At 42.6% G+C, this 24154-nt stretch overlaps 1 protein-coding gene across 1 annotated transcript in view; it reads left to right on the forward strand.

Annotated features, from left to right (window-relative positions):
- Positions 1-23833, forward strand: part of arhgap17a (Rho GTPase activating protein 17a) — a 42755-nt gene extending 18922 nt beyond the window's left edge. The window contains 20 exon segments of the mRNA XM_029685057.2: positions 2172-2276; positions 4375-4451; positions 7444-7555; positions 7730-7806; positions 8085-8202; positions 9444-9512; positions 9658-9739; positions 13766-13893; positions 15081-15192; positions 15306-15387; positions 15539-15619; positions 15748-15861; positions 15958-16049; positions 16243-16384; positions 18284-18550; positions 19266-19429; positions 19985-20404; positions 20407-20526; positions 20747-20776; positions 22020-23833. Coding sequence (XP_029540917.2) covers positions 2172-2276; positions 4375-4451; positions 7444-7555; positions 7730-7806; positions 8085-8202; positions 9444-9512; positions 9658-9739; positions 13766-13893; positions 15081-15192; positions 15306-15387; positions 15539-15619; positions 15748-15861; positions 15958-16049; positions 16243-16384; positions 18284-18550; positions 19266-19429; positions 19985-20404; positions 20407-20526; positions 20747-20776; positions 22020-22162 — 2535 coding nt within the window. The 3' untranslated portion in view covers positions 22163-23833.
- Positions 23834-24154: the final 321 nt, after the last annotated feature.

Raw genomic sequence — 24154 nt, forward strand, 5'->3', positions numbered from 1 at the left:
TAGCAGCACCCACTCGTAGCTCGCGCTCCAGCAGGTATATCTCACTGGTCACCCCCAAAGCCAATTCCTCCTTTGGTCGTCTTTCCTTCCAGTTCTCTGCTGCCAATGACTGGAACGAACTGCAAAAATCTCTGAAGCTGGAGACTCATAATTCCCTCACTAGCTTTAAGCACCAGCTGTCAGAGCAGCTCACAGATCACTGCACCTGTACATAGATGGGCTGTTTACAGATGGGCTATCTACCTACCTCATCCCCATACAGTATTTATTTATCTTGCTCCTTTGCACCCCAGTACCTCTACTTGCACATTCATCTTCTGCACATCTACCATTCCAGTATTTAATTGCTATATTGTAATTACTTCGCCACCATGGCCTATTTATTGCCTTGACTCCCTTATCTTACCTCATTTGCACTCACTGTACATAGACTTTTTGTTTTCTTTTGTTCTACTGTATTATTGACTTTTGTTTATTCTGTGTAACTCTGTTGTATGTGTTGAATTGCTATGCTTTATCTTGGCCAGGTCGCAGTTGCAAATGAGAACTTGTTCTCAACTAGCCTACCTGGTTAAATATATATGTGTATATATATTTTCTTAAGTGGTCTGAGCATCCCTTAGGTGCCTTTTGGCAAACTCCAAGCGGGCTGTCATGAGCCTTTTACTGAGGAGTGGCTTCCATCTGGCCACTCTACCATAAAGGCCCGATTGGTGGAATGCTGCAGAAAATGCTTGTCCTTTTGGAAGGTTCTCCCATCTCCACAGAGGAGCTCTGTCAGAATGACCATTGGGTTCTTGGTCACTTCCCTGACCAAGGCCCCTCCCCCGATTGTGCAGTTTGGCTGGCGGCCAGCTCTAGGAAGAGTCTTGTTGGTTCCAAACTTCTTCCATTGAAGACTGATGGAGGCCACTGTGTTCTTGGACTTTCAATGCTGCAGAACATTTTTTGGTGCAGATCTGTCTCGGAGCTCTATGGACAATTCCTTCGACTTCATGGCTTGGTTTTTGCTCTGACATGCACTTTCAACTGTGGAACCCTTTTATATAGATGGGTGTATGCCTTTCCAAATCATGTCCAATCAATTGAATTTACCACAGGTGGACTCCAAGTTGTAGAAACATCTCAAGGATGATCAATGGAAACAGGATGCACCGGAGCTCAATTTCGAGTCTCATAGCAAATGGTCTGAATACTTATGTAAATAAGTTTTTTTTACTTTTATACATTTGCACATATTTCTTAACCTGCTTTTGCTTTGTCATTATGGGGTATTGTGGGTTGATTGACAAACATTTTTTACATTTGTTTTTATACATTTTAGAGCAAGGCTGTAATGTAACAAAATGAGGAAAAAGTCATGGGGTCTGAATACTTTCCGAATGCACTGTATATCAGCTCTTCATTTGGGAGATCGACAAGGCTGGCTGTCTTTTATGGCCTAGTATGAAGTTGTTTTCTGCCCTGTCTTCAGAGTGCCTTGAAATCACAACTTCCAAGGGGAGAGCATTAATCTGCCCTTTCACTCTCCAAACAGCAGTCACAGCCCAGCTACGGTCTCCATGGAGACGTTTCGGATGAGTCATCCGTTTCATAGAGAACATTCCTGTGTCGCCCCGCTGGGAGCGGCCGGTATCAATCGTGCCTGACCTTTGACATCCAGCCCCGGCCACTAATCAAAACAGGCCATGTATCTGAATGGACTTCCATGAGACAGCAGTCAACAGGCAGGAATGGGGGCGATTAGAGGAATATAGTGACCTGTGGAAAGACGTCAACACCATTCATTCTACAGACAGTTATCAGAGGACCAAAAGGGCTGGGAAAGATGGCTCAGTGTAGTTCTAAACTACAGGCATAACCTTTCAACTCATTGTCCCTAACCCCGGGAACTTTTGTCTGCATTACAAAGTTCCTCCACCAACATTATTTTTTTAAATAAACAATGCGTTGAGTTAACTTTGCCTGTGACAGCAGTGCGGAACATATGGAATTCATAACTTTTTTACACAATGAACAACAAAACAATGCATTGACAGGGGTTTACTTATTCAACACACTGCCTCTATGAAACTAGTTCCCCATGTCTATAGGCTGTAGTTGCATGCTACTTCACAGTAAAGGTCTGTCTGTCTGTAAGTGGTCGTGTGTTTCTCTCTTCTCGTGCACAGATTGAGCGGCGCATGGAGATGGTGCGCGTGGTGTCCCACAATACACACAAGAGGATGGTCACGTGTCTGCAGGGCCACATTGGCACCGACGCAGAGAAGAGACATGTAAGTACACCTAATTTAACATTATTCCTGGCCAAATTGTCTGAATTACTAGATCAAATATTAACAGATTTATGATTTACAGTACCAGTCAAAAGTTTGGACACATCTACTCATTCAAGGGTTTTTCTTTTTTTAAATAGTGAAGACATCAAAACTATGAAATACACAATGAATCATGTAGTAACCCAAATAAATGTTAAAAATCTAAATATATTTTATATTCTTCAAAGTAGCCACCCTTTTCCTTGATGGCAGCTTTGCACAATCTTGGCATTATCTCAACCAGCTTCACCTGGAATGCTTTTCCAACAGTCTTGAAGAAGTTCCCACATATGCTGAGCACTTGTTGGCTGCTTTTCCTTCACTCTGCGGTTCAACTCATCCCAAACCATCTCAATTGGGTTGAGGTCGGGTGATTTTGGAGGCCAGGTCATCTTATGCAGCACTCCATCACTCTCCTTGGTCAAATACACAGCCTGGAGATGTGTTGTCATTGTCCTGTTGAAAAACAAACGATAGTCCCACTATGCGCAAACTAGATTGGAAGGTGTATCGCTGCAGAATGCTGTGGTAGCCATGCTGGTTAAGTGTGCCTTGATTTCTAAATAAATCACCCACAGTGTCACCAGCAAAGCACCATCACACCACCTCCATGCTTCACGATGGGAACCACACATGCAGAGATCATCCGTTCACCTACTCTGCGTCTCACAAAGACACAGCGGTTGGAACCAATATCTCAAGATTTCCACTGGTCTAATATCCATTGCTCATGTTTCTTGGCCCAAGCAAGTCTGTTCTTGTTATTGGTGTCCTTTAGTAGTGGTTTCTTAGCAGCAATTCAACCATGAAGGCCTGATTCAGAGTCTCCTCTGAATACTTGTGTTGAGGTGTCTGTTACTTGAACCCTCTGAAGCATTTATTTGGGCTGCAATTTCTGAGGCTGGTGACTCTAATGAACTTATCCCCTGCAGCAGAGGTGACTGGGTCTTCCTTTGCTGTGGATGTCCTCATGAGAGCCAGTTTCATCATAGTGCTTATTGGTTATTGTGACTGCACTTGAAGAAACTTTCTGGATTGACTGACCTTCATGTATTTAAGTAACGATGGACTGTTGTTTCTATTTGCTTATTTGAGTTGTTCTTTCCATAATATGGACTTTTACCAAATATGTCTGTCTTCTGTATACCACCCCTACCTTGTCACAACACAACTGATTGGCTCAAACACATTAAGGAAAGAAATTCCACAAATGAACTATTAACAAGGCACACCTGTTAATTGAACTGCATTCCAGGTGACTATCTCATGAGGCTGGTTGAGAGAATGCCAAGAGTGTGCAAAGATGTCATCAAGGCAAAGGGTGGCTACTTTGAAGAAAATAAAATCTATTTTGTTTTTGTTTAACTTTTTTTGGGTTACTACATGATTCCATGTGTTATTTCATATTTTCGATGTATTCACTATTATTCTACAATGTACAAATACAGAAAAACCCTTGAATGAGTAGGTGTGTCCAAACTTTTGACTGGTACTGTATATACCACTGAGTCTTCACTTATCCCGATTTAACACTAGATTATCTCACCCCCTTGAAAATAATGTTCTATATCAGCAATTTGTTTGTTTTTGTTTACTTCTCATGCTCCAACATGTACAATTGTGTCAATGCCAGTCCGTACCACGCCTTTACACAGGAAATGGTCAGGTAAAAACACACATTTTACTTTTCTCATAGCTACATTTCCAGCTCTGCTCATCTCTCCTCCCATGCTTTTCATTCCAGCTTTGAGAATAGAAAGGAATGAAAAGGCATCATACTATATCTAGTTTTTACAGTATGTCAAAGTACTGTAGCTATTAACACAGCAATAACAGTAACATCCTCATTCTTTCTACTATTCTTTATTGTCCAACTTCATGACATTGGAAAATGACTTTCTGCTGATAAACCCTAAAAAACTAAGCATAAACATTTTGTTGACATTATTAGAATGAGTAAATTGTTGGTGCCTCAGATGGTATCTAATAAATATATACATCACTCTCTTCCCTCTCTTTCTCCACACACACACACACACACACACACACCTCACAGAAAAAGCTTCCTCTGACGGCGCTGTCTCAAGCCATGGTGGACGGTGGCAGTCAGCTGGGAGAGGAGTCTCTGATTGGGTGAGTGAGGGTGACAGGTTAGACAACCAACCATTTGTCTGACATTGGTTATATGGAACAGATGAACCTTAGAGTGGGGGAAAGGGGGATACCTAGTCAGTTGTACAACTGAATGCCTTCAACTGAAATGTGTCTTCTGCATTTAACCCAACCCCTCTTAATCAGAGAGGTGGGGGGCTGCCTTAAATCGACATCCACGTCTTTGGCACTCGGGGAACAGTGGGCCTTGCTCAGGGGGATGGAGAATGTGGGACTATGTTTTCAGAGCTAACAAACTGGCCTAATTTGTTATTATCGTCTGTATTTTGTAATTTTTTGTTTTCGTGGAGGATCAGAAAGTGCTTAGTGTGGTTGTGTGTATCCACATAATGAGGATGTGTGCCAGACAGTTCCTCCATGTAACAACACTAGCTTGCCTTGTTCGCATGGTAAGACAGTGACAGAAATGGACAGGCACTCAAACAAGAGGATCTAGAAACTGTGACTGGAAGCTACCCATTGATTTTACTGTTACTACCAAGGTGTCCATCTGACCTTTTTATGAGAGTAAAGTACATGTTGGATAAAAAATGTCTTGACAGGCCTGATTGAAACTGAACATTTGTCATTAACTTTCCAAATGTCATCAAAACAAAATACCCTAGACAAGGTGGGATCTTTTTGTGTAGGTAAAATTCATTATGTAAGAAATGTCAGTTGAAATGCTTTTATGCATAAATATTTCTATAAGAACTAGCATATCGAAGTAAACTTTGTCAGGCGATGACAAGTTGTGTGGTCCTCCCTAGAGGTCGACCGATTATGATTTTTCAACGCCGATACTGATTATTGGAGGACCAAAAAAAGCCGATACCGATTTAATCTGCCGGTTTTTAAAATTGATTTATTTATATATATATTTGTAATAATGACAAGTACAACAATACAGAATGAACAATGAACACTTTTTAATTTTTTTATTTTTTACTTAATATAATACATAAATAAAATCAATTTAGTCTCAAATAAACAATGAAACATGTTCAATTTTGTTTAAATAATGCAAAAACACAATGTTGGAGAAGAAAGTAAAAGTGCAATATGTGCCATGTAAAAAAGCTAATGTTTATGTTCCTTGCTCAGAACATGAGAACATATGAAAGCTGGTGGTTCCTTTTAACATAAGTCTTCAATATTCCCAGTTAAGAAGTATTAGGTATGTAATTATAGGACTATTTCTCTCTATACCACTTGTATTTCATATACCTTTGACAATTGGATGTTCTTATAGGCACTATAGTATTGCCAGCCTAATCTTGTGAGTTGAGAGGCTTGAAGTCACAAACAGCGCTGTGCCTCAAGCATTGCTAAGAGCAGCTGGCAAACACAGTAACGTTTGAATGAAAGCTTACGAGCCTGCTGCTCGGTCATTAATATGGTCAAATCTGGAAACTATCATTTCGAAACAACTTTTATTCTTTCAGTCAAATACGGAACCGTTCCGTATTTTATCAAACGGGTGTCAACCCTAAATCTAAATATTGCTGTAACATTGCACAACCTTCAATGTTATGTCATAATTATGTAAAATTCTGGCAAATTAATTAGTCTTTGTTAGGAAGAAATGGTCTTCACACAGTTCGCAGGCGGCCCAAACTGCTGCATATACCCCGACTCTGCTTGCACAGAACGCAAGAGAAGTGACACAATTTCACCTGGTTAATATTGCCTGATAACATGAATTTATCATAACTAAATATGCAGGTAAAAAAATATACTTGTGTATTGATTTTAAGAAAGGCATTGATGTTTATGGTTAGGTACATTGGTGCAACGATTGTGCTTTTTTCGCAAATGCGCTTTTGTTAAATCATCACCCGTTTGGCGAAGTTGAAGTAGGCTGTGATTCGATGACAAATTAACAGGCACCGCATTGATTATATGCAACGCAGGACAAGCTAGATAACTACACATGGTTGACGATATTACTAGTTTAACTAGTGATTATGTTAAGATTGATTGTTTTTTATAAGTTTAATGCTAGCAAGCAACTTTCCTTGCTTCCTTGCAGTACTTGCGTAACAGGTGGTCAGCCTGCTACTCAGTCTCCACATGGATTGCAATGTAATTGCCGTGCAAAAATGCAGATTACCGATTGTTATAACTTGAAATCGGGCCTAATTAATCGGCCATGTCGATTAATCGGTTGACCTCTAGTCCTCCCACTACGACTTGGGAAAGCGTGCAGTTTGTTAGGCTACAGATTAAATAAATGACGATGTACTCCACAGGGTGGTGAAAGTGTAAGGTGATGAGCTTGATTCGCCTTTCCAATAAATATTGAGTGTCTTATTCTGGTTACATGATCATCGATGCTTGGCTGCCATTTGATAAATAAAAATGATCTTGCTTTTATGTCCCTAATAATCTCATCATCTAGTAGGCTATACCCGCACTGTATCTGTGAGCTGTTGGCTAGAGCACACGTGCCAATACCAGAGTGGGCACACTCGCTATATAACACCCATTTTATTTTGGTGAGAAAACCATCAGAGTTAAATGCGATGGAAACCCATCTAACTTGTATTTTTTTATTCGGTACGTGGGAATTTAACCGCAAAAGGTATTTTTATATGCAGTACGTCATCACACACAGGCTTTTATACACAACAAGTCAATTAGATGGAAAAACATCTCTGGTGGGAAATTGCCTATATTGTTTTTATGCCGATTTTAGAATGAAACGCTGTCACCAATTGGATGGAAACCGATCTACTGTCTGCTTTTAGGAGGAGGTCAATCTCTCATTTGTGCATGATGTACAGTATGTGTGGATGATGAATTTGAAAGGTGGTGCCAACGAAGACTAGTGACGAATGCGACATGTAGATGGCCTTCTCTGCTGTTATCAGTCCTTATTTATATTATTTGAAGGAAAGTAATTAACTGCTGATCCGGTGGCTCTTCCTGTGGCGTCTGAATGACCTGTGTGTATGGGGTCTCCTCCCGACAGGAAGATGATGGAGGTGTGTGGGGAGGCAGAGAACAGGCTGGCGTCAGAGCTGCTGCAGCATGAGGTCCAGATAGAGAAGGATGTCCTAGACCCACTCAACCAGCTAGCAGAGGTGAGAAGGAGACATCTAGCTAGTGCCTTATTTCATCCAAACCGGTCTCAAGAGTAGGCAATATATATAAGTCAATTCTTACTCCAACACAGCATCAAAGAATCATTGAGTCAATATGTACTTGGAAAAGTACCATACATTCTTAATATGAATGTGATCTGTCCATATTCTCAGGTGGACATTCCCAACATCCTGAAACAGCGGAAGCAGCTAGCCAGGCTAGTGCTGGACTACGATTCTGCCAGAGCGAGGTGAGCCTATGTACAGTTGAAGTCGGAAGTTTAGATACACCTTAGCCAAATACATTTAAACTCAGTTTTTCACAATTCCCGACATTTAATCCTAGTAAAAATTCCCCAGTTAAGGACTCCAACCTAAGTGTATATAAACTTCCGACCTCAACTGTATCACCTGTATCACCTTTATTTACATGTATGACCTTTATTCATGTTATATTGTGCTTATGACATGTTTTCTGAAGTTTGTAACAAGTTTCTAACCTGGTGTGTGTGTGGTCTACCCCTTCCAGGTGGTTGCAGGCAACCAAGTCAATAATCTCAGGAACAAACACGCAGGCACTGACAGCCAAGGCAGACCTGCTGAAAGAAGAGGTGGATGAAGCTATGAACAAAATGGAACTCTGCAAGGTAAGTGTGTCGGACGTCCAGTCCGCTGTATGAATTAGGATAAATCACAGACCTCAGTCCCGAATGTTAACTGCTTGCAGAAGAGGAAGTTGGAATATGGAATGATTGGTACAGTTTTTCTGTCAAATCAATAGTTTGGGCACAGCTACTCATTCAAGGGTTTTTATTTGACAATTTTCTACATTGTAGAATAATAGTGAAGACATCAAATCTATGAAATAACACCTATGGAATCATCTGGTAACCAAAAAAAGTGTTGAACAAGTCAGAATATATTTCATATTGATGACAGCTTTGTACACTCAGTGGCTACTTTGAAGTATCTAAAAAATACATGGTATTTTGTTTAACACTTTTGGTTACTACATGATTCCATATGTGTGTTTTTCATAGTTTTGATGTCTTCACTATTATTCTACAATGTAGAACATAGTAAAAAATAAAGAAAAACCCTGGAATGAGTAGATGTGTCCAAACTTCTGACTGGTACTGTACATGAGAGCAGAAGTGGACATTCCAACCTCCGTGACGTCGTGGCTGCTTGCTTTAGGAAGAATGCCCAGTCAGCTGTTTGTGTGCACATGTGGCCCCTCTGTGTATGTTGCTGACTCAGTGTATTGCGTTTGTATGGAGTGGTGTGTCAGTTCATCTGTCCAGGAAACGACATGCCTGTGTGTTTTCCTTCCTCTACTCTCCAAGCCTGTTTAGCCCTACGAACCCTACAGCTCTACCCAGGCCCTGTTAACAGCAGACAGATTTGATTGACGGTGGAAGGCCCAATGGCCATACCCACCGCTAACACTAACAGAGCGGCCACCTGAAATACATTGATTGGATGTTGATATAATGGAGACCAGAGAGGTGGATAAAAAATATATATTTTACCTTTATTTAAATAGGCAAGTCAGTGTAGAACAAATTATTTTATACAATGATGGCCAAACCCGGACGACGCTGGGCCAATTGTGCGCCGCCCGATGGGACTCACAATCACGGCCGGATGTGATGCAGCCTGGATTGGAACCAGGGACTGTAGTGACGCCTCTTGCATTGAGATGCAGTGCCTTAGACCCCTTTGCCACTCACCACTTAGGTCAATAATAAAACGGGCATAGGGAAATTACTGTTGATGTGAAGTTTTATCATTAAATGGATGTGTTTTAAGTTTGAAATGTAAGTTCTGAGAGCTGATTCCTCTGTCATCTGGTTGTAATGATCTCTTGTCTGCTCCTCTCTCTCAGGACCAACTGGCTGCAGACATGTACAGTTTCTTCTCAAAGGAAGGGGACTATGCCCGCTACTATGTAATGGTGGGTGTGTGTGTGCATGTGTGGGAATGTTCACAGCTGTAGATTGACTGGGTGAGCAGTTCATTTTTAAGTCCTCATTGTTGATGATTAACACTCTCCCTCTACAATCTCCCCCCCCTCCTCCAATGTTCTGTTGTGTTCCCAGCTCTTAGAGGCCCAAGCTGATTATCATAGAAAATCTCTGACTGTGCTGGAGAGTGTCCTGCCAACCATCCAAGCACAGCAAGGTACACTACACTCCTGCCCCCCCAAAACCCTCCGACAGCCAGGTGCAGTACAACAGTCTTCCTCTCCCCGTGCTGGTTGAACATGCCCAGAAGTTATCCTCCTCCAATCCTAGCCTTAACCATGATGGAAGGAAATGCAGTACTACATCAAATTTGTCTAGAGACAACTTCATTGTACTCCCCCCTAAAACCTCTCGCAGCAAGATACAGTCCATTCGGAAAAGTATTCAGAACTGTGGCTAGAGGGGGGTGGGGTGGAGAGGTATAGATTTTTTTGGAAGGATGTGAGGATTGGTCTGTACAGTGCATTTGAGAAGTATTCAGACCCCTTGACTTTTTCCACATTTTGTTACGTTAGACTTATTCTAAAATGGATTACATTGTTTTTTCCCCTCATCAATCTACAGACAATACCCCATAATGACAAAAAAAAATGTTTTTTTATTTTTTGCAGCTGTATTAAAAATGTAAAACTGAAATATCACATTTACACAAGTATTCACACCTTTTACTCAGTACTTTTGTTGAAGCACCTTTGGCAGCTATTACAGCCTTGAGTCTTCTTGGGTAGGATGCTACAAGCTTGGCACACCTGTATTTGGGAAGTTTCTCCCATTCCTCTCTGCAGATCCTCTCAAGCTCTGTCAGGTTGGATGGGGAGCATTGCTGCACAGCTATTTTCAGGTCTCTTCAGAGATGTTCGATCGGGTTCCAGTCCGGGCTCTGGCTAGTCCACTCAATGACATTCAGACTTCTCCTGAAGCCATTCCTGTGTTGTCTTGGCTGTGTGCTTAGGGTCGTTGTCCTGTTGGAAGGTGAACCTTCACCGCACTCTGAGGTCCTGAGCAGGTTTTCATCAAGGATCTCTCTGTACTTTGCTCCATTCATCTTTCCCTCAATCATGACTAGTCTCCCAGTCCCTGCTGCTGAAAAACATCCGCACAGCATGATGCTGCCACCACCATGCTTCACTGTAGGGATGGTGCCAGGTTTCCTCCAGACGTGACGCTTGGCATTCAGGCCAAAGAGTTTAATCTTGGTTTCATCAGACCAGAAAATATTGTTTCTCATGGTCTGAGAATCCTATCATGTGCCTTTTACTGAGGAGTGGCTTCCGTCTGGCGACTCTACCATAAAGGCCTGATTTGGTGGAGTGCTGCAAAGATGATTGTCCTTCTGGAAGGTTCTCCCATCTCCATAGAGGAACTCTGGAGCTCTGTCAGTGACCATCGGGTTCTTGGTCATGTCCCTGACGAAGGCCCTTCTCCCCCGATTGCTCAGTTTGGCCGAGCGGCCATTTCTAGGAAGAGTTTTGGTGGTTCCAAACTTCTTCCATGTAAGAATGGAGGCCACTGTGTTCTTGGGGACCTTCAATGTTACAGAAATGTTTTGGTACCCTTCTCCAGATCGACACAATCTTGTCTTGGCACTCTACGGTCAGTTCCTTTTGACCTCATGGCTTGGTTTTTTCTCTGACATGCTCTGCCTTGCACTGTCAACTGTGGGACCTTATATAGACAGGTGTACCTTTTCTAAATCATGTCCAATCAATTGAATTTACCACAGGTGGACTCCAAGTTGTAGAAGCATCTCAAGGATAATCAATGGAAACGGGACGCACCTGAGCTCAATTTTGAGTCTCATAGCAAAGGGTCTGAATGCTTACATAAAAAAATATTTCAGTTTTTTATTTTTAATACATTTGCAGATATTTCTTAGCCTGTTTTCGCTTTGCCATTATGAGGTATTGTGTGTAGATTGATGAGGGGAAAAAACGACTATTTTTTAGAATAAGGCTGTAATGTAACAAAATGTGGAAAAAGTAAAGGGGTCAGAATACTTTCCGAATGCACTGTACAGACCAATCCTCACATCCTTCCAAAAAACCACTTTCTCTCTCCAACCCACCCCCTCTAGCCACAGGCTCTTTTTTTCTACTTCAGGCTCATAAAGGTTTAACTGAGCGTGATACAGGAACTCTGTCCAGTATATTATGGTGTTATTGTTAAATTAGGCTGAAGTCTTAAAAGGAAACATCCACCCAAAAGCACCAATTCTTTATAATTTGCAGTGTTAAAAATAACACTACGCGAGAACATTTTGTTATAATAAGGTTGGTAGCAACGTGAAATGTTGATGTCTTTTGCAGGTCAAGTCGACTACAAAACCCACAGTACAATGCTCTCTCTATGGGCTGGCTGGCTAGCTAGCAAATGTAGCTACACACAATAATATTGAAGTCAATATCAGCATATGAAGTAGCTAGTTGTCTGTAAAATCGCTGAAACAAACTGCACTATCAATTTAGGGGTCTACAATCTCACCATGTTCAACCACAGATCGTGTGCCTCGCCGAGTGGAGTGGTCCGCAACAGCAGCATGCCTGTGCACCCTGGACTGAAGAAGCAGAAAAATAGGAGAAATGTGGTGGACCCTCTGTTAAATTATACATTTCTCGAGGTAGGAATATCGCAAAAAAAATATGATCAATGGCTCATTCAAGAGAGAACAACATCCCGGGTTTTGACATGTGTGATATACATTTTCGCGGTCTAAAATGAACCGAACGTATTAAAGAGTGACATGCCAAAGCCGTTCAAAGGGTTGGTTAACTCTTCAGATTCCTCGGGTCTCCACGGAATTAGGTGAATCCGCTTTTAGTTTTCACGCTCCAAATGTTTGGGATCGGTTACATTTGGATTCCCTGGTTCCACTAAGGCAGTTTATAACCTTGACGATAAATTAGTTCAACGATGTGTGCAATTGTTTTGATTGATTTGAATAACTTGTTTATGATGGCTGATGTTCTAATGTACTTTTTTATTTTTTTGCATTTTACTTTATGGTCTCAGGACACCATTGAAAATGAGGTCCTGGTCTCAATTGGTCTTCCCTGATTTAAATCAAAGTTAATAAAAAATAAAAGAAATGCTATGCCATACCGGCTTTATTTCTGCCTGCGTGAACGGCAAGAGCTCAGATACACATGAAAACGGAATGACCCCCAGAATCGATAGAACATTGTTTAGAGATGCCCAAAAACGATATAACGTTCAAAGTGGGTGTGTCTTTCCTTTAATGTCTCCTTTGTTTCCCCCTGACGGCTTGTCTACAGCTGTTAGCATCTTGGTTATTTGTTAGACCATTTCAATCACTTATACGTATATTAAAATGCCACATCAACCATCTCTCAGTCAAAGTAATTGCTTATTATTCTCAATGATGGCTGGATGCAACTGGCAGACTCTGTCAAATATAGAGAATTGCTTATTGTTTCTGTAGGACTGAAAAGGATTACAGGGAAGCCATTTTATGTTGGTGCCTCCACTCTCTTTAGTATGGGCATCCTCCCTCCCTCTTCTCCCTCTCTGTGGTTGTGAAGCTGTGTCCTGTTCGCTTGTTTTTATCTAGTAAACCCAACACATTTGGTCTAAATCAGACAGCCTTGCTCTCAGCATGTAGGTTATGATGACTCAAAGTCCAACACTATTTACAGCTCACGTTAGACCTACCTGGGCTTTCCTTTCCACAGAGTGGGAACACATACCATGGATGGAGACTGTGGTTATTCCTTACAGCTGGCTTTATTAGAGGAGGGAGTGACTGATGGTTGACCTAGAAATCTACCATTCCCAGGCCTCCTAACCTCTCATCCACACACTGCTCTTCCTGGGGTGACTACCTACCTACCTCTCTCGCTGCTGATCCGTAACAACTGTAGTGTTGTTACCACCATGCTTAGTGCTACCATTCCCAGGTCTCCTAACCTCTCATCCACACACTGCTCTTCCTGGGGTGACTACCTACCTACCTCTCTCGCTGCAGACCCGTAACAACTGTAGTGTTGTTACCACCATGCTTAGTGCTACCATTCCCAGGTCTCCTAACCTCTCATCCACACACTGCTCTTCCTGGGGTGACTACCTACCTACCTCTCTCGCTGCAGACCCGTAACAACTGTAGTGTTGTTACCACCATGCTTAGTGCTACCATTCTCTCTCTACCACGCTCTCGATCTCCCTTCAGACTCGTGGACGGAGAAGCCAGCGTTTGGGACGGGGCTGGAGGAGCATCTGAAGAGGAGTAGCAGAGAGATCGCTCTGCCCTTAGAGGCCTGTGTCATGATGCTGCTGGAGACTGGCATGAAGGAGGAGGTAGGGAGATGGAGGGAAGCATTGGCTGGAGGGGGGGAGAAATGACGGGATCATAGTAAGATGAGGACTGAAATGTAATTATGGATGGGTGGAATAATAGGATGGAGGAAATGGATTGAACATTTTTGTCTCAAGTGGACCCAAATACGAAACACAAAATGCACTTAAACTGGTCCTAAAAATAATTGAACGCATCAATTTGAAATGTTTACCAAAATAAACATGAAGAGAGATGGGACAAAACATTGAAATCTGTTGCAATGTTCGACGTTCTTTTCACTTATTAGAAATGTCAGCAATTATTCTGTAATTGCGATTTATTAGGACGCTATGTTTGTGTTTGCACGGTTTTAGAATACAACAAAGTATCTTGTTGGTCATAATAAATCAGCTGTGTGTTTACTCCTCCCAGTCTTTAGTTCTCAACACATTGTTTGTCTTCCCGTTCATTCTATGGGTGAACACAACACAGTCAGTGTGGTGAGAAGAGAGGGACTGTTTGTTTGGGAGAGAGCGAGTGGAGGTGTGTGTGAATGAATGAATACAGGGTTGGGTGTCTGTGTAGTGATTAAAGGAGAATTTAGCTCTTTTACAACCAAATCTCTATTTTCGAGTTAATGTTATGTTTTTGCGATTTCACTCAATTTTATTTTATTTACCCAACCAGCGATTTCACTTCCTCATCCTCTTTGTCAGTTTGGGGGCTCGGGAAAAATATGTGAACAATAGGGTATAGTGTTTAGTTGTACACGTGAAATTGTGTAATTCTGAAATGTATCCGCGTTATATTACATAATGTTTTGGCGACTTGAACAACACCGTTCCGTCCATTCTAGCAGCAGGCTACACCATGGAACAGCTGTATAGGGTAAACTGCTCGTCGTACAAAATGGAATGTAACGTTGCGGATAAAGTTCGAAATGACACAATTTCACGTGTACAACATCTAAAGACCTGCATCACTATACTGAAAGTGATTCCGTTTCTAAAAGGACGTATTTGGGTGTTTTTGTTCATGTTCTTTCAGAGCCCCCGAACTGCACAACGAGGATGATTGATTGATTGATTGATTTATTTATTTTAATCAAGTGAAATTACCAAAAAAGTGTCTGGACCCTTCTATGACAAAAGGAAATGTATCATTTTAAGCATTGTTTGCAGATTGCGTGTCTGTGTTGTTGTATCAGGGCCTGTTTAGGATCGCAGCAGGGGCCTCTAAACTGAAGAAGCTCAAGGCTGCTCTGGACTGTTCCACCTCACAGCTGGAGGAGTTTTACTCAGACCCCCACGCTGTCGCTGGTACGGTGCTAAGCCCTACTCACGTTTTTATACATGTTTCGGCAAGAGTTTTCAAGTAATATGACTGAAATGACTGTCGGACCATTCCTCACATAACTGTCCTTTCATTCCAGGAGCCCTGAAGTCTTACCTGAGAGAACTGCCAGAACCTCTGATGAGCTTCCAGCTTTACGACGAGTGGATTCAGGCGTCTAAGTAAGCCACCACACACCGTCTCGTATAGCTGTGAAAGGAAGTGTCACCAAGTAGAGCAGTAATAAAAGTATGAGAAATCAAATGTAAAAAGGAGTGAAATTATAGCAACCATGAAACGGGTCCGTGATTGTCCCTCTGTCTCTCTGCCCAGCGTTTCAGAGCCAGACAAGCGTCTGCAGGCCCTATGGGTTGTGTGTGATCAACTACCGAAGAACAACAAAGCCAACCTACGGTGGGTAACAGATGGACTGGTTCACACAACTTTGCTTCACAACAAAGATGTGTGTATTATGAAGATATGTTACCCTGTTTCTTACCATCTAATGTTTTGCCTTACCTGTGCCTGTCTCTGTGTCGTAGGTATCTGGTGAAGTTCCTGTCCAAGCTGGCTCAGGACAGTGAGGTCAACAAGATGACCCCTAGCAACATCGCCATTGTACTGGGACCAAACATGCTGTGGGCCAAAACAGAGGGGTGAGAAAGGGGGGAGTTACTTACTTTTCAAACTAAAAATCAAATGTTTGTTAGTGTTTGTTTATAACATGTCTGCTGTCCTCTGTATGCCTGCAGGACTCTAGCTGAGATGGCTGCTGCTACCTCTGTTCATGTGGTGACCATCATAGAACCCATCATACAGCACGCTGACTGGTTCTTCCCTGAGGGTATGTATATGTAACCTTTGACCGGGTCCTCAGGGAGGAGTCTCCTGTGTACAGGATCATGAACAATAGAATTCATCAGATTACTCTTTCAGTGGTATAAATCTGATTCCCAGGCTACTCAAAAAGATGGATCTGTTTGTTTTTAAATGGCGCCTAAAGGAATTCTACTTGCCTGTTCTCCGCCTTTGCATAGATGTGGAGTTTAATGTATCGGGGATGTTCGCCATGCCCACCCCTCCTTCCAACCACTCGATGGAGTACGACTGTTCCACCATCGAGAGGAAGAGGCCTGGTAGCATGGTGGGGCCAGAGAACGATAACCCTCGCAAGGACAGGTAACCACCAACAGTAGCTAGGGCTGTCACTTGTGAATGATGCCCAGCGCAGGCAAGAAACGATGTATACCTTCATATCATAGTCGCACACCTCATGTAGGCCCATATGCCTATGTTTTGATAAGGTTTGTATCACAACTACAGTGGCCAAATAACTTCTTTAAATTTAAGCACATTATCCGCTTTATAAGGAGTGTAGAGCCTAACTGGCATACATATGCAGCACGTGAGTTTCAAGTTGGGTAAGTTAATTTTCACCATTAATGCACCTTTAAAAAAAAATAATAATAGCATTACATGCATAATCCCATTTCTGGTCACTTGATAATGGTGTTTTCCTGCTAATGGAACATTCACACTTATAACCTCCTGCTGTGTGAGCATTGCTGCGCTTATGTGATGAAATATCCTTATCTATCAATATTTTAAGCTAAACGTTCTGATCTGTTGCATCAGCCTCATTGGTTATCTTTTTTTTGATTGCTAGTGGTTGTATTAATTAGGGATCTATCGCATCCCACAACTGTCCCAGACTGTTTGGAATATTTATTTCTCTCACAGAATAGGTCAACTTTTGTACTATGGGGGATAGTAGATTGATGTAGGTTGGTGCTTTTTCTGTTTGTTAGGCCTACTCATCTGGTTGGCTGAAAAAGTAAATGTGGACAGTTCTTCCTCTTCCAATATCTTCAATATGCGCCTCAGAATTGGAGGCGTCCCCGATGTCCGTCTTCACTTGTAGGCTGTGAGAAAGAGCCGATCACGTGACGGAGAGCCGTGTGAGTGAGAGGTGATTTGGAGTAAACAGCACGCAGGGGAAAGTGAATTATAATTGTTATATTCAGCCCAAGGGCACAACTGCCACTGGCCACAAAAGGCATGGATATTTTTAGGGGGCATTACGACCACACAAAGAGGATGCTGCCGGACAATTCGAGGCATTATCAAGTGCTTGTCAAATTGGGAATGAGAGACTGATGAAGTGTATACAACCTGCGCAAAAAACACAGCAGAGCTCATGCCTTTCATGCAACTTTTCAAATCATCATTAGTCGCGTCATGCAGCCTTGGAATGTATAAACATGTATAAACGTATAGCCCAACGTTTGTGTCACAACAAAAGTTACATGAATAACTCTAAATGAAGCATATTGGAGTACCTGTTTCTTTAACTGCTCAACGCACTCCCTCAGATCATTTGGAGAAACTATCATTGATATTTTATTCCATTGTATTCTTCACACTAAAATAATGCCAGATCAGGACCTAACATAAGGACAACTCCGAGTATGCTATTATCTTGTACTGAAATAGACTACATTTTGTTCATATCATGTTTCTTTAGACCGGTCTAAAATAAATAATGGATTTATTGTGAAGTTTAGACTATATTACATGGATTTATTAGACTTTTTAAAATGTAGATGTTCCACAGGTCTGCATCAGTGGCTTGTAGGCTGTGTGTGGAAGCCAGGAGATGTTAAATGTGTTAATTAATGGTCAATTAACTAGCTCCATCCCTCTACTTTGAACTGCTATTTAAATCTAAAGGATTTTCACTTGTATAACTCAACCAATAATATATTAAATTACACTTTGAATGTTTGGTTTGATTGGTAGCTCTGATGATCATACTTACATGGGGGTCTTTTTGAAGTGTATTTTTGGATGTCTTAAGTGCTATAGGCTTCTAGTTGCTTCTAGTTTATCTTTGTGACTTTAGAATACAAATCTACATAACATCCCTTTTGACTATTTGGTGTGGAGTATCTCTCTCGCTCTCTTTCTCTCCACTCTCACGCTCTCTCTCTACTCTGGGACTTGGTGATTCTGTCCTGTCGCCCGGGTTTCTTTCTCAACGTGGCTCTGCCGTCTGTCTGTCCTCTCTCCTCTCTGTAGTTTTGCTAACAAACTGTCGGACCATAACACCGTCCCCCGTAGAGGCAGCAACACCTTAGGTAGAAAGCAGCATGCTTCACCCGCCTTCCAGCCCCCCTTACCCCCGGTAGAGGCCCCAGGGCCTGGGCAGTTCACAGGGTGCGTGGCTGAGCTCCAGGCCCCACCGGGGGGCATGGCGTTGGAGGGCTGCCAGCCTAGCCTGGCACTGAGTATGGCTGCCCTGGTGGCAGCGCAGCAGCTTCTCGCTACTACCGCTGAGGAACTCAGGTAAGGGTGTGGTGCACTGGGGAGCACAGACACGCATGCCACTCCACTGCATGGGAAGGAAATACCCTTTTGCCTGCAACCTTTTGATGATCATTTGCTGATAAGTATGTGTGCACTGTTTATGGTGATGTCACTGCTCTTCTACAAATATAAACGTTTCATGGTAATTTGAATCATTTTTGAATGGAAAATGACTACAGAGATAGAAAATTTTGAAGTGACCGCATGGGTTTCTCACGTATTATTTTCCTAGTGTTTTTCCTCTCGCTGTCTAACTGCATTTTCCTCAAACAATTAACAAGTAATCATTATAATAACACTGTGGGTACATCTCAGTTCAGACCACTGGCTCTACAACAATGGTTGGTGTGAGCCAGCCGTCCTCAGAGGGCCCTCCCCACGCCTCTGCTCTCAGGCTAGAACACATGAATCAGCAGAGATGTTGTTTGACCATTAGGTCCATTTCCGTTTCTCATTGAGCTTATGTAGTTTTTGAAGGATGAGTTTGAATCTGTTTATGAAAGGTTTCCATTCAATCTCATTTTGACTGTTCTATTGATCCATTGGACAGAATATAGAAGGTAAACCGAAGACACCGTGCAGTTAAGGACAAAAAGCTCACAGAACAGGCCTTCAATTTGATGGACATTTTCATAGCACTACGCTAAATTCTGAGTCTTGTACTTAAAATTAGGACCTCTGTCTGTCTGTTAAGCAACCCAAAGCGTGAACCCAGTTCCACCCCGACCCTCCACCAGAGGAACGGTTCAGGTGGGGGCCACCCGGGCTCAGCCGGAGGAGGGGGAGCTGGGGGACAGCTGGGAGTGGGAGGCCCTGGGGCTGGATCCATGGGGCCCAGTCCACACATGATGCGCAGAGGTGAGACACTCCTTAAAGCAATTAAGCTTAGCTTTATTAGGTTGTTTGACATTTATTTGGAGCTATATGCATAATGGTATCATGAGGACATTTTTATCAAGAACCTATTCTTTTCTTTTTCATTAGTAAGCCTCTTATTACAAGGTAATTTCCACTAGCAGTTATATTGTTACATTTGACATAGATTTACAAGCATGCTACACTGGATGTGTAACTGTTGCAGAGTGTAAGACACTCCTATTCATTTGAATGAAACCTGTGTAAGCAACGCAGATCTTTAAGAGCCTGTGCTGCTTAGTGTAAAATGGCGCTCTGGTTCTATTTGTAGGAATTGAACGCGCGCCTCATGCCAGAGAACACTACAGAAAGTGGCTTGGGCTCTGCTCAGCCTGGCTATAGTTAACCAGTCCAGTGTAGCAGCTGAAAACCCACTGTTTTTCTGACTCCCCAGTGTAGCTCCCCTGTTAGACGTAGACCTACAATTTCAAGTAGCCTAAAATAAAGTATATGTAGACATAAGATCCTTTCTGAAGTCCACCCCTCTCCACTATCCAGGTACAAAGAAGCCGGCCCCTGCCCCTCCCAAGCCGCTCAATCCCCCTTCAGGCCAGTCCAGTAACCCTACCAACCACCACCCCTTCTCGGGCCAGGGCCAGTCCCTCAGCCCCTCTCCCAGACCCCTCTCCTCCTCAAGCCACTCCCCTACCTCCCCATCTCCCAGCCCTCTACCACCCCCGCCGCCAATCCAGCAACCAGCCCCCATCCAGGCCCCCAACCACCCGCCCCCACAGCCCCCCACACCCTCACAGGTCAGTCCCCCGCCCCACCCTAGGGCCCTCAGCCAGCCCGCAGGAGACTACCTGGGGGCAGACCAGTCTCCTCCAGACACCCCCACCCCGCCTGACACCCTCCACCCTCCACCACCCTCCTGGACATACCCGATGCCCATCCTGGCCCCCTCTCCCTTCCAGTCAGGCTCCCTCCCCCGCGCCCCGTCCCCAAACCCAGAAACAGGCCCAACATCCCTCCGCCCCCTCAGCCCCCCACACAGGGAAACGATACCAACGGGATCTGCAGCACAGCCTACAAAATCATGGGTGAGTCCAGTCAAGTGACATGTTATTGTCCCATGAAGGGAGATTCATTTGGCAACACGCCACATAAATATATTCACAACAGTCTATAAACAGACAGAACAGGACATCACAACAATCCCTTCTTTCAGTTTATAGTATTGGTTCAGTATTCAGTACCTCCTTTTCCTCTAGTGTTGACAGTATATTGACAATGTTTTATCTAAAAGTCCTGTGTCCACAGGTTCAGGAGCATTTATGAAAGGTTTGTCAGGTGATACTTGCATTTTGCAGCTCCTGCACTCCATCCGTTTTGGCATTACTCCATTACCACATCATACTTTTAGAAACATGCCACTTGTGCCTGCTTTTACAATTGTTCCCATTGGTTGTGAATCATCATGACTTTCAACCTTCATTATTAAATCATTTAAATATCAGTAACATTTTGATGTGGAATTTGCAAAGGACATCGCTAATGGTTGGTCTGTAAATGATGAAAGCATACCGGAAACTAAAAAAAACAATTTGATTAATGGAATTGGCAGAATATAAACTTTTTGAATTTGATAGATTGTGTCAGGATGTCTTTTGCAAAGCCTTAAATTGCATTTTTCGCCCTCTGGAAATGTTTTTTGTTAAGACATTGTTGTCATCTTGATTGGAAGACTTGTCCCCATAATGGCCTGCTCCTTGTCTTGGCCTATACTATTATACATCCGAATATTAAGCATGATCATAGCCTTTCATACATATTCACTTTAGGCTAAACACACTGCATGCCTAATGCCTAACCTGACTTAGGTGTGTTTTAGTTAGGCAACCCAACCGCATCAGGTTGTAGTGTTCTGGTATGCATGGAACAAGATTGTACTTAAGGTACAAGCCTTGGATGCATTTTGAAGCTCTCTTTAACTCTGTGCTGATGATGGCTGTGATGTGGTTTTCAATAAAGAGGGCTGCATTATTTGCCTTTATGATGGAATGTGGATAGCATTAGCATGACTCTGTTTAAGAATAAATCTGTCTCAGCATCATCTCTGATATGCTACATAGTGTGGCTGGCATTTAACGCTACTTGATGGTGCACTGCTATTTTTATATTTAAGCCAATGGAAAATGGTCATAGATTGCATCGGTTGAAACCACTGTTTGGATGTCAGATCCTTCAGATGATGGCACTGAAGGTAGTAGCATGGGGGAAGTGATTGTCTGTACTGCAGGTTCAATTTGCATTATGCTTGTCTTTTTTAAGCATGTCAACCATCCTTGCCAAAACAAACTAACATTGAACACAAGTCACCATTTGATGTTAAAATCCACTTTTGTTTTCTCCTTTAGGCATTTCTATTTATTGAATTCTTAGTATTTTTTACTTAGTTAATCCACAATATTTAGTTAAAGAATAAGTGAGTGATTTTATACAGTCTCTCAACAAACTACAGCTTAGCAGACTTTAAACATGAACTCCTCAGTCAGCTGCAGCACTAACATTTCACTGTCTCTGTCCTGTCCAGACCCAGCCCTGTCTCTCAAAGGCTTGACCCGAGCCTTCATCCCTGAGTTTGCTGTGGACCAGCAGCCAGTGACCGCCCCCTCCATGACGTCCGTGCCCCAGCCCAAAGACTCAGACCTGGACACAGAGAGTACCGTTCTATAAGGAAGAGGACTGGCCTTGTCCCCTCCATCTCCTCTCCAGGTGTGGTTAGAAGTTGACCCTAACCACAGGTCCGGGGTCAGATATTAGTGTCATCCCCTGATGGTTAACTTTAGGGGTAGGGTGATCTGGTCCTAGACTTGTGGTTAGAGTCAACTTCTACCTCAAGCTCCCCTCAGATCACCACACATCTGCTGCTCTCTCTCAACTCCAACTCCCGGTGTCCTCCACACACTAACTTTCCCTTCACCACCCCCTTGGTTCGCTCTACTGCAGGCCTGTTACAGCTACAACTCCATACAGTCAACTCAACCACCCCAGTGGAACTACAGAACAGGCCTCCCCTGGCCCCTCCCCACCAGGAAATCGTAACTGTAGCACTGATGAAGCCTCTAAAGCTTTTTAGATTTTGGGGGGATGATGAGGTTTGGAATGAAAACGGTATGCATTTGCATGGGATGTTGCACCTTAATGAGTTTTACGGGCCCGGGGCTGGGTTTCTAAGCTAACATACAGAATTGTTTTATGATGCTTAAGGAACTGCTAGTAGAGTGGGTTGTTCACAGTGGACCGACAGACTTCTTTGATATTGGTGTGTTGTTCTTGATGATGGCCTTAGTTCAAGAAATGAAAAATACTATTTGTAAATGTGAAGCACAGTAAACGTGGGTAAAAGTAGAATCCCGCCAAAATAATAACTGTTGCTGAAGTGTAGCAGGTTTCCAGTCTATCACACAATTATACCTTTTTTTTATCCCTGTTTTTGTATGAAACCCATCCTTTGCTCTCTGTATTTATTTCCTAAAACACATTCCCTGTAGCTTGAGGTAATAATCATGCAGTTTTCTGAAGCAGGCCTTACTGGTTCCATAACTCGTAGCAGGGATAGGTCTATATACTTTCAGTGTACATGCTGGTCCTCTTGGCTTGTAGGTGCCTTCCTAATCTTCTGTGTTTACGTCAATGTTGCTGGGGCATTAAAGTGACAGTTCCTGTATAAGTGAATATAGGAAAGGACTGTTTTAAAGCGCTTATACTGTAGCTACCTTGTCATCTGACTAGTGAATCACTTCAACAGCTGATATTGAACCAAGTCTAAACCCCACAAGCGCTTGCTTTCCAGGGAACAGGTTTCTATATGGAAGATCATTCTGCTCTACCTTTCCCACTGAGCTGGGTTTTACACACAAACCAATGTAACAACCTAGTAGTGAGGTGGTGTTGGATACACTAGACCAGAAAAGCGTAATTATCTTTTATTTTTATACACGTTGCTTTTTCCTTGAGTATAATGCAGGGTTGTGCTCCTAGAGAAGAGACCCTGAATGGTATCAACTAAAGGGCACATTTCTGGATGCTTTAGTTGCACTGAAAACATGTTCAGTATTTGTACTGCTTTTCAGAGACCATCATCATCCATGTAGTCTTGCTGAGATTCCCCTCTATCTCATATTTTCCTTTAACTTGCTGCCTTATCCTTCTGCAGAAAGAGTACCTTGTTTCGGGGCTCTGAAAGATGAACAAATGCCATTAAACTACAAATGTTAAAGCTGCGTTTTGAGCTCAGCTAGTTTTGTATGCAGACTGAGCTGAAACAAGAAATAAATCAAATGTAAAATGACTGCTTGGTTATACTCCCTTTCTGAATAAAGTATATGAAGAAAAATGTGAAAAGGTTGTGAGTCATGGCTTTATCACTCACATGCTCACACATGAACCCACAACATGAGTAAGAAAATGATTAATTTGGTCTTATTGATGGAGGATGATTGTCTAGTAATCATTTCTTCAATCTCCGGCTACCAGTAAAGTCTGGTGTGTCGGACAAACAATTTCTAAAATAAAAACCGAATAATTGTTTAACACTTCTGATTCAAGACTAAGGTGCAGATTACTGTATCCTACAGCTTACCTATAGCACAACACACACTGAACAGCTAACCTATAGCACAACAAGCACTGAAAAGCTAACCTATAGCACAACACGCACTGAAC

Source organism: Oncorhynchus nerka, linkage group LG16 (genome assembly GCF_034236695.1).
Source record: "Oncorhynchus nerka isolate Pitt River linkage group LG16, Oner_Uvic_2.0, whole genome shotgun sequence".
Taxonomy (NCBI): Eukaryota; Metazoa; Chordata; class Actinopteri; order Salmoniformes; family Salmonidae; genus Oncorhynchus; species Oncorhynchus nerka.